This window comes from Chaetodon auriga, chromosome 10 (assembly GCF_051107435.1).
Source record: "Chaetodon auriga isolate fChaAug3 chromosome 10, fChaAug3.hap1, whole genome shotgun sequence".
Taxonomy (NCBI): Eukaryota; Metazoa; Chordata; class Actinopteri; order Chaetodontiformes; family Chaetodontidae; genus Chaetodon; species Chaetodon auriga.
In genome coordinates this window covers 13,081,986-13,095,037 of record NC_135083.1, presented here as the reverse complement: position 1 = coordinate 13,095,037, position 13,052 = coordinate 13,081,986, and the positions used below count along the sequence as shown (strand labels likewise).

The 13,052-nt window shown below is 41.0% G+C and overlaps 2 protein-coding genes across 8 annotated transcripts; one reads left to right on the top strand and one right to left on the bottom strand.

Moving 5' to 3' along the window:
* Positions 1–2,865: 2,865 nt before the first annotated feature.
* On the bottom strand, positions 2,866–9,065 carry cbx5 (chromobox homolog 5 (HP1 alpha homolog, Drosophila)). The gene is made up of 5 exons (XM_076740140.1): positions 8,522–9,065; positions 7,809–7,971; positions 6,970–7,192; positions 6,272–6,372; positions 2,866–4,205 (listed from the first exon to the last, which is right to left on the bottom strand). Exons 2-5 carry the CDS (start codon positions 7,937–7,939, stop codon positions 4,064–4,066), a joined length of 597 nt encoding a protein of 198 aa, XP_076596255.1. The 5' UTR covers positions 7,940–7,971; positions 8,522–9,065; the 3' UTR covers positions 2,866–4,063.
* A 119-nt stretch (positions 9,066–9,184) lies between these two features.
* On the top strand, positions 9,185–12,976 carry hnrnpa1b (heterogeneous nuclear ribonucleoprotein A1b). 7 transcript variants are annotated; one of them, XM_076740139.1, is made up of 12 exons: positions 9,185–9,318; positions 9,843–9,959; positions 10,061–10,207; positions 10,290–10,500; positions 10,588–10,671; positions 10,788–10,838; positions 10,930–10,983; positions 11,066–11,191; positions 11,272–11,397; positions 11,485–11,551; positions 12,724–12,784; positions 12,867–12,976. In XM_076740139.1, exons 1-10 carry the CDS (start codon positions 9,307–9,309, stop codon positions 11,538–11,540), a joined length of 984 nt encoding a protein of 327 aa, XP_076596254.1. In that variant the 5' UTR covers positions 9,185–9,306; the 3' UTR covers positions 11,541–11,551; positions 12,724–12,784; positions 12,867–12,976. The 7 variants fall into 7 exon arrangements, with proteins under 7 accessions (XP_076596254.1, XP_076596253.1, XP_076596251.1 ...); XM_076740138.1 differs by having other exon boundaries at positions 11,720–12,784; XM_076740136.1 differs by having other exon boundaries at positions 10,588–10,680.
* The last annotated feature ends 76 nt before the right edge of the window (positions 12,977–13,052 follow it).

Below are 13,052 nucleotides of genomic sequence, written 5' to 3'. Positions count from 1 at the left end.
GAAACACAGCTGTTGGGCAGCTGTGTACATGACCACAGCACGAGAGAGGCCACATCAAATTGCATCTGCTGCATCTGATACTTGGAACACAAGATGTGTTTCACAGTTACTCTGAGACTCTAACTGAACACTGTGAATGTTTTTCTCTTCCAGAAAGAAGGTAAAAGTGCATTGTGCCGTGCGCTTGTGTTATCTGTATTGGTGTACATTTATTTGTTTGCTGTTTTGGTGGTATCCTTTGAACACACTGTGTAACGCTGATGAGGCCCACTGCAGCAGTCCCTTCCCTCGCCACAGCTCCCCCGACACTCATTTGGTGTAATGTGCTGCAAGACGACCCACCTCTGCCATGGGCAGTACCCTGTGGACCTCATTTGCACTACAAGTTAGTGGTACAGGAGGGACTTGAAGTGCATGGAGGTTGCTGCAAATAAATAAATAAATAAATTTACATCAAAACTGTAACTATGTTTTAACACATGATGCCCACAGAGACAAAGAACATATGTTGCAAGACACACTGAAAAAGCATTATTGTTGCCAATTAAAAATACTGCAGGTTAGGCCACATAAAAACATGTGTCAGATTTCTAAGCATATAGCAAAATATCAAATAACTCTTCAGTGCCATGGCAAAAATCTACAAGTGCATCCTGAAAAGCCAGCATTTCTTGGCTAAACGAGGCACACAGCTCCTCACTGACTCACACACATATACAGCACACACTCATTTCTAGCACAAAGGCCCAAATCAGATTTTCCTCATTTAGATGTTTAGCTTTAGTGAAGCTCCACTTTGCGAGCCTGCGTTGATCACATACCAGAACAGGCTCTACATCTGTATTTGCCACACACAGCAGAGGCAGAGCTCCCATGAGTGCCACTGTGGCTTTCCCAACGAAACCTACTGGCCTGGGTTTGTCAGCAGACAGCTCCAGGCTCCATAAAACAGCCTGCTGCTCGCTCCCTTTGGCCAGCTTAATGGTCCCAGGGGCTGGAAATTTACTAGTGACCTTTGCATTCCATTTGGAGTGTAAAAGCCTTTTTGCTAGGAAAATTCCATCACTTTAGACGTAGCTGAGCAGCACTTTGTGTGTGTGTGTGTGTGTGTGTGTGTGTGTGTGTGCATGTCAGAGAAAGAGTCACTATAAAAGGCAGCAAGAAAGAAAAAGAGGGTGGTGAGAGAAGAACAAGGATTAGACTCGACCTTGAGTGCAGTTTATTACTGATATTGTACTAATCTTAACTGACATCAATTTATTATAATAAACAACTAATTTCCCGTTTTTGTCATGGTGGCCAGATTGAGACCAGCTTTAGTGGAAATTGCCTGGTGTACTTGCTCCCTCCTTGTTTTATCCCTTGAGTCACTTTCAAATTGAGAAAAAAAAAAATCTTTTCCTCTCGTATTACAGCATTACATATTCTGTGTATGTGGTTTGTCATTCAAACTATGCGTTTTTTTTATGGCTGCATCATTACATCAAATGGAACTGGGGTGGCCTTAAGGCCTTTAAGCGACCAATGGTGCGTGAACATAATGTCCTCGGTTTGCTTCCGGGGGCCAGGGACCTTTGTTGCATTATCCCCTGTCTCTTTCTCTCCCCTGCTCTCTGTGAATTGATATATCTAAGGCATAAAATGCAAAATTAGATAAATGGAAGTAATTTAGAATGTTCCTGTGTGCTTTATTTTGGACACATTTCAGTTTAACATACTGTATCTGGTGTGTCTTTATGAGAAATTGAAATTAATTGGTGTGAGTTTGAACACTGCATGCTTCACTGGACAACTTGAGTTGGTGAACCTACAGGTGGGCTTGGCAGATAATAAGAGGAGCCAAAGTGACTCAGAAGCCAGTTGATGTTGTGGAGAAAGATGTGACGTTAGTCGGTAAACACAATGTGAATTCATGCCCTGGGCAAAGAGTTATGATGATCCATAGAGGCCTTTCAGAAAAGACTAATTTATGAGTTGTTGTAGTGAGCAACTTTAAGAGTTTGAACTGTGAATGACTTGCATAAAAATAGTTGACTTTTCCTTCGGCGTTGTCCAACGGCGCCATCTGCTGGCTGAGAGCAGCTGTTGCTCTTGAAACATTTTCTCCAACAAAGAAAACGGAAAGGTCCCACTTCTACAGGGGCCACATTTAACATCTTTGGTCCCCTGAGACTTGTGACTTATAGGTTTTTATTATTCCCCCACGACAGGCAGTTATTTTTCCCCATGATATTAGGAAATGTTCTGATGTTTAGTGTAGTATATTTATCGCTCATTTCGTCCAAAATAATTCCCATCTACTGAGTCATCATGACAAATTCCTGCCTCTCAGTAATTTATTCACTTCTCTCTGCAGAATTTTAATTCACATCCTGAAACAAAAGCCAACTGACAGCAACTTAAACACTGAAAATGTTTATTAAAGGGTGCTACTGTACACGTACGTGTAACATTTAGTTGACACAAGAAATAGTCTACTTTTTAAAAACTCTGCACCGGCAAAATCTGAGGCCAAACCTCAAGGGTCTGAAAGGACAAAGTATTTTCAATGAAATGACACCAAAACCAAAATCTAAGCAATATCAAGGGGCGTAATTAATATTGCAGGTATGAAAGAGGTCAGAGGCTTCATTCACATTGCCAATTAAAGAAAAAAAAAAAACTCCACAGCAGATCTCAGTCTGCACACACTGAACATTTGGTCCTAAGAGTCCATGTTGGAGCACAGCAGATCAAACTACAAAACCAACATCCATCCTGTGTATACGATTTGACCACTGCTTGCCAGGTAGCAACGTCCCATGAGCATCTTAATACTTATATCAAAAAACAATCCAATTACTCCAAAACCCAGGCTATGCATAATCCAACCACAAGCTGATTTTAATGTTTCCATTTAACAGAGCGATGATAAACAAACACTCTAATTGGTCAGTGGATTACACCACTTTATACTGTTAAAAAAAAAAATCTATCAAAGTATCACTAATAAAAATCATTAATACCATTATAACCGCAGGGTCATCATCAGAGATTGGTCACACAATCTAAAAGACTTTTCATCTTTTAGCCACAAGGTGGCGGACCCCAGTGACTAGTGATGGATGCTGGTTTCATACAGAGACGATTGTCTAACCTGTCAGAACAGACTGGTCCAAAGATAACACTGCAGTTAAAAAAAAACAAAACAAAAACAACCAAAGGTACAAAACAGAGCAAAATTTGTTTTATTGTCCATTTCTTGAACGGGTAATAGCATAAAGAAATTAAAAAACACCACACGAAGTTCACGTTAAAACTTGGAAATGAGAAGAGATAAAAATGACATTAAAAAACAAAAAACCAAAACAAAGAATGAAAAAAAAAAAAAAGTAACAAGGATACCATCAATTCATTATAAAGACATAATTGGCCAGTGTCAATTGAGTAGTTCTATCCCAGGAGACAGGACAAACTGAAGAATCTAAAAGAGATAAAAGTTTTAACAATAGGATGTGATTATGCAGTCAGGAAAGTGCTGTGGCGGTTGCTTCCTGAATATCAAGACTTTTATCTTGGGCGATTTTAGTATTTTAGTGGGTTCTTAAAGCAAAAAACAGTGCACGGCTTACAAAGACTTTAGGATGGGGGCTGTGCACCTGCCGTGACACATCTTTGTTGATTGCAGCTTGTACCACCTCTGGCTCTAAAGACTATTTTAACAGATGGCCATGGATGCAAAACACCTGACTGACACAATCGCATCCTGTAAGCACTAAAACATTTTGTGTTAAGACATGAAAAAGAAGCTAAAGAATACAAAGACAGAACAGCAGAAACCCTAACCCCAGTAGCATACCACCCATGTCCGCTACAGTTTCTCCTCCTGTCTAATGATTCTTCTCAGCAGTCTGGGCCCTTGTGCTCCAGTGGGGCATGGATGAGATAACGACTGTGTCCACTGTCTATGCGTCTTTGTTGGACATGGGAAAGAGGGAGGATGGGAGGTTTGGGTGTGAAAAATATCTGACTCAAGATAGTCCCTGCAGTGGAGGAGGTCCTGTTTCCTCCTGAGGTGGTGCGCTCATGCACTGACAGCATCCTTCTCCTTCTTGTCACTGTCTTCATGCCAGGTGAGACGTTCCTCATAGAAGGCTATGACTATCTGTGGGCACTTATGATTGGCCTCCTTGGCAAGCACGAGATCAGCCTCCTCGGAGTCTTTCCTGCAAGAGAAAAAGACCAAAGTTTATCTTTAAATTCAGTTTAGGAGGGTTGTGCATTTCTGCACGGTATCTTTGTCTCATGAGTTTTTCAAGATGGCAACCAATAAGACTATTTACATTAAACTTCTGTAACTTGAAATACACCACATAATTGCCTATACATTATATATACATTCAGTGTGTTTAATTATGTCTGATGTCAAATTATGTGCCAATTTACTTAATTCAAAAAGGGGGGATTAAACACTTAAGCTGACTTTTCGAATGCCTTTACATGAATTTCACAGTACAGACATCCAATTCAAGTAAGACTCGAGTTATATTTTAGCATACAGTTTAATCACCATAGTGTAAAAAATAAATATCTGCTTTGGGTGGTTTGCTACATTATTAGTCAGATAATGTTTTAACATCAAGTCTGTAAACCATGCTTCTTGTAGGCAGAGTAGGCAGATGGAGTTTGTGAACCTGCTTGGGATCAAGCCATTTTTATGTTAATATTCCTTTTTATATTGCTATAGACCCCTCTCCCTTAAAAACAAAATGTACATTTAAAAAAAAAAATACAGAAATGAACAAATCACAGCTATGGTACAACTGTTGCCCTATTTTGAGCCAGCAAACACCCTGGAATGGAACTTGACCAGGCATGAGTAACGAGGTACTATACATACATCCATCTAGCTAATGTGTAATGACATAAAATTTTATAGCGTGGCTTACTGTTTGTATATGAATGGACAGCCAAGCTATTAGTGCTGCTAATGGGTAATCTGTCAGTAGCAATCTGGCAGATTGAGAGCTGCCATTTAAAGAATCTTGCCATTACAAGTTGCATTCAGTGGTAGTATTACAGATGGCAACCCTGTGCAGGCAACACCCGCAGTACCAAAGGGTAGACACCTCGAAACCAGAAGGGCACTGATACAAGTTTTCTACAGAAGAGATGCAAATACAAGTCCCTGATTGAGCAGAAAGACCAGTGCTCACAACTTCACCTGAACTGTTATCAGTGGCAGAATGAAACTAGGGTGGGACAACCATGAACATATTCTCCAATTACACTCACTCACACAGTAGACTATCCTGACCAAATGACTGTAGCTTAAACTCATAACCATACAGTACACACAAGAAAAATGTGGGTGTTCGTCAACCCCAACCTCATATATCAGCTTGTGGTATCTTAACATTTATTTACAGATGTAGAATACTAACTACATACATTAACACCAGAGCTGCAGATAAAGTCAGTACACACCTAGCAGATGAGGGCAGTGTGTCTGCACATGGAAAAAGGCCCCTAGGGAGTGCTTTGAATAACTTAAGTTTCATCTGATCAGAAATAAAAACTTGTGTTCCATAATAAATATTATTGTTGTTTCTATTAAGACTACTGACACCACTTCCACTCTCCCATGGGAGCTGAAGCTTTGTACATTCTGACTTGATTGGGGCAGCCGCCAAGAAGCGATGATACGAGACATCTGGAGTTTTGTTGGTTCAATCACTGCACAAATAATTTTTTTTTTGTTGTTGTTTTTTTTAAAAGAGCCATCCCAGCTCAAGGATTTTATAACAAAACCATAACTAGACACCACACTTTTACTCCTAATCAGGTGTTTTCAGATCACAGATGAACAAAGGCATTGTTGTGGCTTTACAGGAAAAATATGAGACTGATGTAGGTTGATAGAAGTGTGGCAGGCGGCAGCTCTGCAGGTGCACTGAACTGATGTTAACAGGGCAAAGAAATGACTAATATATTTCTCATAATTGAAGTTATGGTATAAGATGTAATGGATACCAGTAACAATTTGGAGTGTTTATAGCAAGAAAAAAAGGATGAATTAATGAAATACAGGCACAGACAATACTGTCAAATGAATGCGTTTGAGACAATGCATTGGTTTTAAGTGGTGACACTGAGAATCCTGTTTGGGGGAGTCAACACCCACCTTAGGACAATTTCTAATGACAATATTGCCTGTTTAAATGGTGATTAAATTTCATCCAGTCACATTGGCCATATGCACATTTTGGAATGACATATCAACAAAACCTACCACTTCATAAGAAACATTAGGTCTCCACATGAGTCAGTTGCTCCTATGATCTTCTCTGGCTCAAGTCCTCTCTCAAAGCCACGTGCAACTAGAATGTCATCCTGAAAAAGAAAAAAAACAGAAAAATAAATGTAGTATACAAAAATGGTAATGTCTACAACCAACTATAGTTTGTACAGTAATTGTGTTTAGATATACAAATAAAAGCATGATTCTCGCACAATTCTACATAGCATAAAACACATTTGAACAACCTTTTGACAATTACTTTCCAATACTGAGCAAATCAAGTACATAGAAAAATATTACATTTTCCATAATTTCTGCCCAAAACCTGTAGATTCAATACATGTTTATTGTATGACAAACAAAACTGGCGAAAGTCTTAAGCAAAAGGTGAAAAGGTGCTGAACTGCATCCTTACATACATAAAGAACAGCCTCTCCTTCTCCTAAGAGGAGACACCAGTCAACTGTTAATCATCATAAAAAATAGTGAGCTTTAAATCAGGGGTGAAGCCATTTTTTCTTCCTCGAATGGAAAACTACTTTTGAGTTCCCACTGTGCAACACACAAAGCTTGAAAAAAAAGGGATCAACCTAACAGTTTGTATCAAGCTTAAACTTGACAACAGTCAACATCTCAACATATTTCAACGTTAAAATTTAACAAAACTACTGCACCAACATGTTACAGACCTCCTTTTTCTTTTTGGGCTTACTGCCACCCTCCTCATCATCGTCTGAACTTCTCTTCTTTGAGGTACTGGAGTCTTTGGAGCGTCCCAAGGAGCCTGTACTTGATTTGCTGCCCCCGCTGCTAGGTGTCGAGCTCCCACTGCTTTTCTTGTAGGTCTTCATGAATTCTGAAATAAGCTCAGGGCAGTCCAGATTCTTCTCTGGCTCCCACGTATTGTGCTTTCTGAGGAAGATCACAGCGCAACACGTCAGTGCCAGGTTGGTAAATTGGCACCAACCAAATTCTGGTAAAATATGAATGCAGCTGACAGATTTCATAAGCAAAGTAATGATACTATTGAGTGGCTGGTGAACAATATTCACATTTTACAACTAAATTTCCCAGCCAGGGAAGCACCCATATCGCCCAACTCTTTCACCAGCACTGACTAGAGATGGGCGAGCTGCTGAAATCAATATAAGAAGGAATCTATGCTTGATATCATCTGTGATGATCATAACATTGTAATATTCTTGAATCTTCTTAATTTCTTGGTCATGAAAGCAACATTTACAGGAAACTTGGAATTTTCTGAGGGTATGTGAATGTTGTATCTGACTCAGAAAGGCAGAGAATACCCCTGCCTGCTCAGGTAATAACATCCACATCTCTAGCTGATAATGACCCTTTTCCTACTTTGTTTCTAAGTGGAGACACCCAACAATACACGTCCAAATATAATGAAATATGTGTGATGTTGATTTTAAACTATAGCCCTGCGCGGTGTTGATGATGCATCCTAAATCTGTAACGGTGTGAGTACAAGTACGGAGAGCACAACGACTGGAACACAACTTACTCTGAGTATCCTTTCCACTTCAGGAAGAACTCAACCCTGCCTTTCACCACCCTCCTGTCCAGCACCTTCTCCACAACATATTCTTCCTCATCAGAGGATGAAGACTCCTCTTCGCGAGACTTTTTGCCCATAGCAAAGTTTGTCGCAGGCCAATGGCACTTCCCTGTGTAGGAGAACGATAAAGAGGCTAACGTTAACGTTAAAGATATAAGGATGACTCCTTACAAAGGTGAGTTACTTGAAATATTCCGCTATATGTTGTTAAGAACGACGCAGGGACTTCTGATTTCTGGTCGATATACTTTAACGTCAGCCAATGCTATCTAGATACTGCCGGGCATTAACGAAAGGCATCATTCATTTCATTGTCGTTAGTTATCCCAATCTGCAACAGGCAAGTCAAACAAAACAATTGGACTGGCAAACGATCTCTCAGTAACGTCAACTGTTTTCTCGCTAAATACTTAAATGTTGGATGCCGTTATCAGAAAACGGAATGCGTGCACATTTCAGTCAAAATATGATGTTGTGTTTCCTAAGCTACTAGCTAGGTTAGCTAACCAATGGGCATAAAAGCCAAACTTGCTAGCGCAAGTAGCCTGCAAGCTAACGCATCAACAAGCTAACACTAGCTATATTTGACACCAAAACGCCAAATGTTGAACGCTACCTACAACAGCATGAAACACTTTGGTGTGTTAAGTATTCCTCACCCTTTGGATGTGTAGACCGCCGGTTTTGACCCGTTAACCACGGCGATAACGTGTGTCTATTGTGGACCCCGTCTGTGAGGCCAACGCTGAGGCTACTTTAGCATCTAGCCTGGATCACATAAAGGTGCTGTGCGTAAAAAGCGCGCGTTAAATGCGCACAATGAATGTATCCGCCCCTCGGTCAGCTGATGACCTACATATTCGGCTAACGAATGCGTTGACCATAACCTAATTCTTCAATATTTTGGACATGTCTGTTGTAACAGTTTACTGTGTCTCAATAAAAATACATACTACATAGAAACGTGTGTATGTCTGTTAAAGGTATAATTGCTAGATTTGTCACTTGACTGAGAAAGCTCCATCCACAGATCAAAAATCAGAATAATTTAGGATTGTGAGCTATCGTTTTAATATGACATTTGTTGCCTGTTGTATCCATTACATGCTTACTGACCTGACAGTATGACGCGTCAGCTATATCTTACAAATATCCCTTGACATATAACACCCATAGCCTTTTTTGCTTTTTTTCATTGTAATCGTGGAATGTACGCCTACCGTCAGGTTATTGGCCATTTGCCGTGATTGATTGAATTTGGCCCAATCAACATTTGCTGAATGGTGACGACAAACTGCAGCGGGAACTATTGGCCAATTGCTGTGCCAAAGAGGTGTATCCTTTGCTATTTATTCTACTTTCGTTGCATATCGTGGTAAGCTCTGACGCAGTTCATCGCTGTACGGCCGGGTAAAAAGGAGTGCCCAGGGATCTAAGCTACAATATGTCGAAAGATGTGAGTATCACAATAGAACACGGTTTATATGTTTTTCCTTCAACATGGGTGTCTGAAATTTAAGTCATTGCAAACCACCTCGATAGCTCCATGCTCATTGCAGACTACGTTTTCATCACAACTGCCGCAGCTATCAAGCGCTGTAACGCCGCCATTTTATAGCAGCTGAGCCTCGTGGCCTTTTGTTTATGCCGACAGTTATGTATAAAATTCAGGAGCTTCAGTGATCTTTCTGCCTGTAATTGTATTGAAAGGACAACACAACTATACGCGTACAGACGTATGCATTTAGTGTTAGCATGTAATTGCCGCTAACAGTCCCAACATGATTCTTGCGTCCCGTTAGCGTAAATGGCGGCTATATCACCCTCCTCCGCCATGTCCCGATTTTTGATATGTGACGCAGGGTTGCGTAGGATTAGCGCTTTGTTATTGCTGCAGAGGTTTATTGTGTACATAGCTGTTACCAAAATTGTATCCGATTCTTGTTGATGTATTTGTGTCTTGCTTTGTCCATTGTGAAGGTCCCACGTGAGCCCGAGCAGCTCCGTAAGCTGTTCATTGGGGGTTTGAGCTTCGAGACCACAGACGAAAGCCTGCGGGCTCATTTTGAGCAATGGGGGAGCCTTACAGACTGTGTAGTAAGTAGGATTCATCGTAGGCATTTTCAAAACATAGCCACCCACATTTCCATGTATGAATGTGTGATTCGTGGGTAACAATCAGAATAATCTTCCCTCAGGTCATGAGGGATCCCAACAGCAAGAGGTCCAGGGGCTTTGGGTTTGTTACATACTCATCAGTACAGGAGGTTGACGCTGCCATGTCTGCCCGCCCCCACAAGGTTGATGGAAGAGTTGTTGAGCCTAAACGAGCTGTTTCCAGGGAGGTATGTTGAATTTGCTGTATTTGATAAGTTCCACCGTGAGTAAATGCCTGGGTGTCATTTATGCAACTTTCTTTGATCACAGGACTCAAACAGGCCAGGTGCCCACGTAACAGTGAAAAAAATCTTTGTTGGAGGCATCAAGGAAGATACAGAGGAGTCACACCTGCGAGATTACTTCCAGCAGTTTGGCAAAATCGAGGTCATTGATATCATGACAGATCGCAATACCGGAAAGAAGAGGGGCTTTGCTTTTGTGACCTTTGATGACCACGATTCAGTTGACAGGATTGTCAGTAAGTACAAATGTTCTCTGTTGCAGATTGTGCCAGATTTAAGTCATTGTCCTGAATGTCTGCCTAATACGCCTCTCCACCCCACAGTCCAGAAGTACCACACAATCAACTCCCACAACTGTGAAGTAAGGAAGGCCCTCACAAGGCAGGAGATGCAGACAGCAGGAATGGGTATGAGAGGTGAGCTCAATTTATTGAGTGAACCCAGGTTTTGTTTTGCAACATACACATTTCATACCATATTGTTTCAGATATCTTTCAGAGCTAATGGTTGTGTGTTTCTTTAGGGCGCAACAACGGCGGACGGCCCTATGACTACGACAGAGGCTTCAACCAGGGTTAGACTTTAGATAATAGCATTCACATGACAGCCTTTTAAACTATGCTGGTGTGATGCCTGACTCCCGAATGTATGTTCGCTTCTTTCAGGTGGCAGGGGCAGGTATGGAGATGGTCCTTACAATTGCAATGGAGGTGATGGTGGTAAGTCGTCAGTTTTGTCACATGTAATCACATGTTTTCATAATTGAAGTTTGGCTATGTATTCAAAGAATGTATGTTTCAGGCTATGGAGGTGGCCCTGGTGGATATAATAATGGTGGCAACCGGGGATATAACCAAGGTTACAGCCAGGGTGGAGGAGGAGGAGGTGGGGGCTATGGAGGAAACGGTTATGAAAGTAACGGTTATGGTAAGTGTTTGGCTCCCCTTGACTAAAACTATTCTGTGACCAATAAATGTTGACTGACTTTTGCAACTGTCCTATCATAGGCAGCTGTAGCGGAGGCGGTGGTGGTGGCAATAACTACAACATGGGCCACTACGACCCCCAGGCATCCAACTTTGGCCCAATGAAGAACAACTTTGGCGGTGGTGGCGGCGGTGGCAGGAACTTCGGTAAGGTGGAGATGGCAGGTGCAAGGATGTGTCCTGTCGTAGCTTCTATCGTCTGAGTATCGAGCTGAGTTTTGTTTCTTCTTCTAGGTGGCTATGGAAATAACTCAAACAATGGTGGATATGGTCGTCCAGGACGATTTTGAAATGTGAAGTGGTAAGTACTTGAAGGCATGCTTGAACTATTTTTTGTATCATAACCAGAGTTTGTAGTTGCAGGGACTCGTTAAGTGTAGATAACGATAAAGAAAAAAAATTCACTCTGGATCTCAGGTCATACAAAGTCAGTGCACAGTTAACAATGTTGTTCCGTATTGTTCAACAGGACTGAGTACTTAGGAGAGGAGAGCAAGGAGAGGAGAGCAAGCGAAATGACAGGGCAGCTGCAGGTTTACCTCCTAAATCTGCTCAGCCAAACAGTTGTGGCAGGTTACAGCTGCTGCAAGAAGAGATGAACAGTAGATAAATCATGGAGGGTCTTCATTTAAACGTTTTGTGTTTTTTCATCAATGTGTTTCTGGAAACTAAGCATTCCAATGAGGTTTTATGTAGATTTTTCTTCTAAAGTCTGATTTTTATTTGTAACTGCATAAAAGCAAACTGAAATAAACCATCTTTCAGGTTTTTTTTAAAAAAAACAAGTCTCGTTAGCCTCTTTAGTGGTTTGGGAAAGGGAGGGTTCACTGCTAGATGCTGCACAAAGTGGGGGTGACGGCCACATATCATGTAAGCGTGGAAAAGCTCATTTCCCTGAGATGTACGCGAAGCACTGCATTAGTCACCACACACTCCATAAGTTAGTACATTTACAACACTGATTGAGGGATGAGGAGTGGTGTACAGATTCATCAGTCATCACTTGGTACAGACTCTACCCTGAGTTCTGCAAAGATCATCTGGAGGATGCTAGCTTACATGCAAAGTCTTTGAGGCTAGCCATGGAAGCCAGCTGAGGGAGAGAAGTAGCAAAACCATCGCCAGGATCATTGAAGCAGGTGAGAGTGAGAACAGAAGCCTGAGGCTAGCAGGCAGCAGCTGGCAAAGGCTTAAATGCTGTCTGTAGGTAAGACCAGACTTCTCAACTACTGATAGTATGTCTTGCTTTTGTCATGTAGCTGGTAGTGAGTTATGTAGCCCAGTAATGATGTAATATTTGCAAACAAGTTTTATTATGACTTGCACCAATGTTGACTGGTAAAATTGGCCTCCTAATTGTGATGATAGAGGCCCTACAAACATAAAATTGCATGCTCTGAACAGAAATGAAAACACCTTCTTTAAGTTCTTTTCAAGATGACATTTTACTTATTTGGATTTTCTGCTTTCTAGGAAACTCCACACACATGGTCTCCAGAACCTGATTTCATTTGAGTGACAATGGCTCAATCAGGTACAAATATCAAAATCTTGCACATCACATTTCACAACTTCTTTTGTTTTTTGTTAAACTGAAATTCATTTTGTTTTCACAGGTTTGCGGAACAAACATGCTGCTGAAGACTAGATTTTTAAACTTTTTTTAACTTAACACTTGACATTTTTTTTTTACTCTTTTTTTTAAATAAAATATTTTTATAAAACACTCTGGTGTGGTTTCAGTCAGTTGTAGGAGCATGAAAAGTGTCCATTGATATGTCTGACTAATTAAACATGAGGAT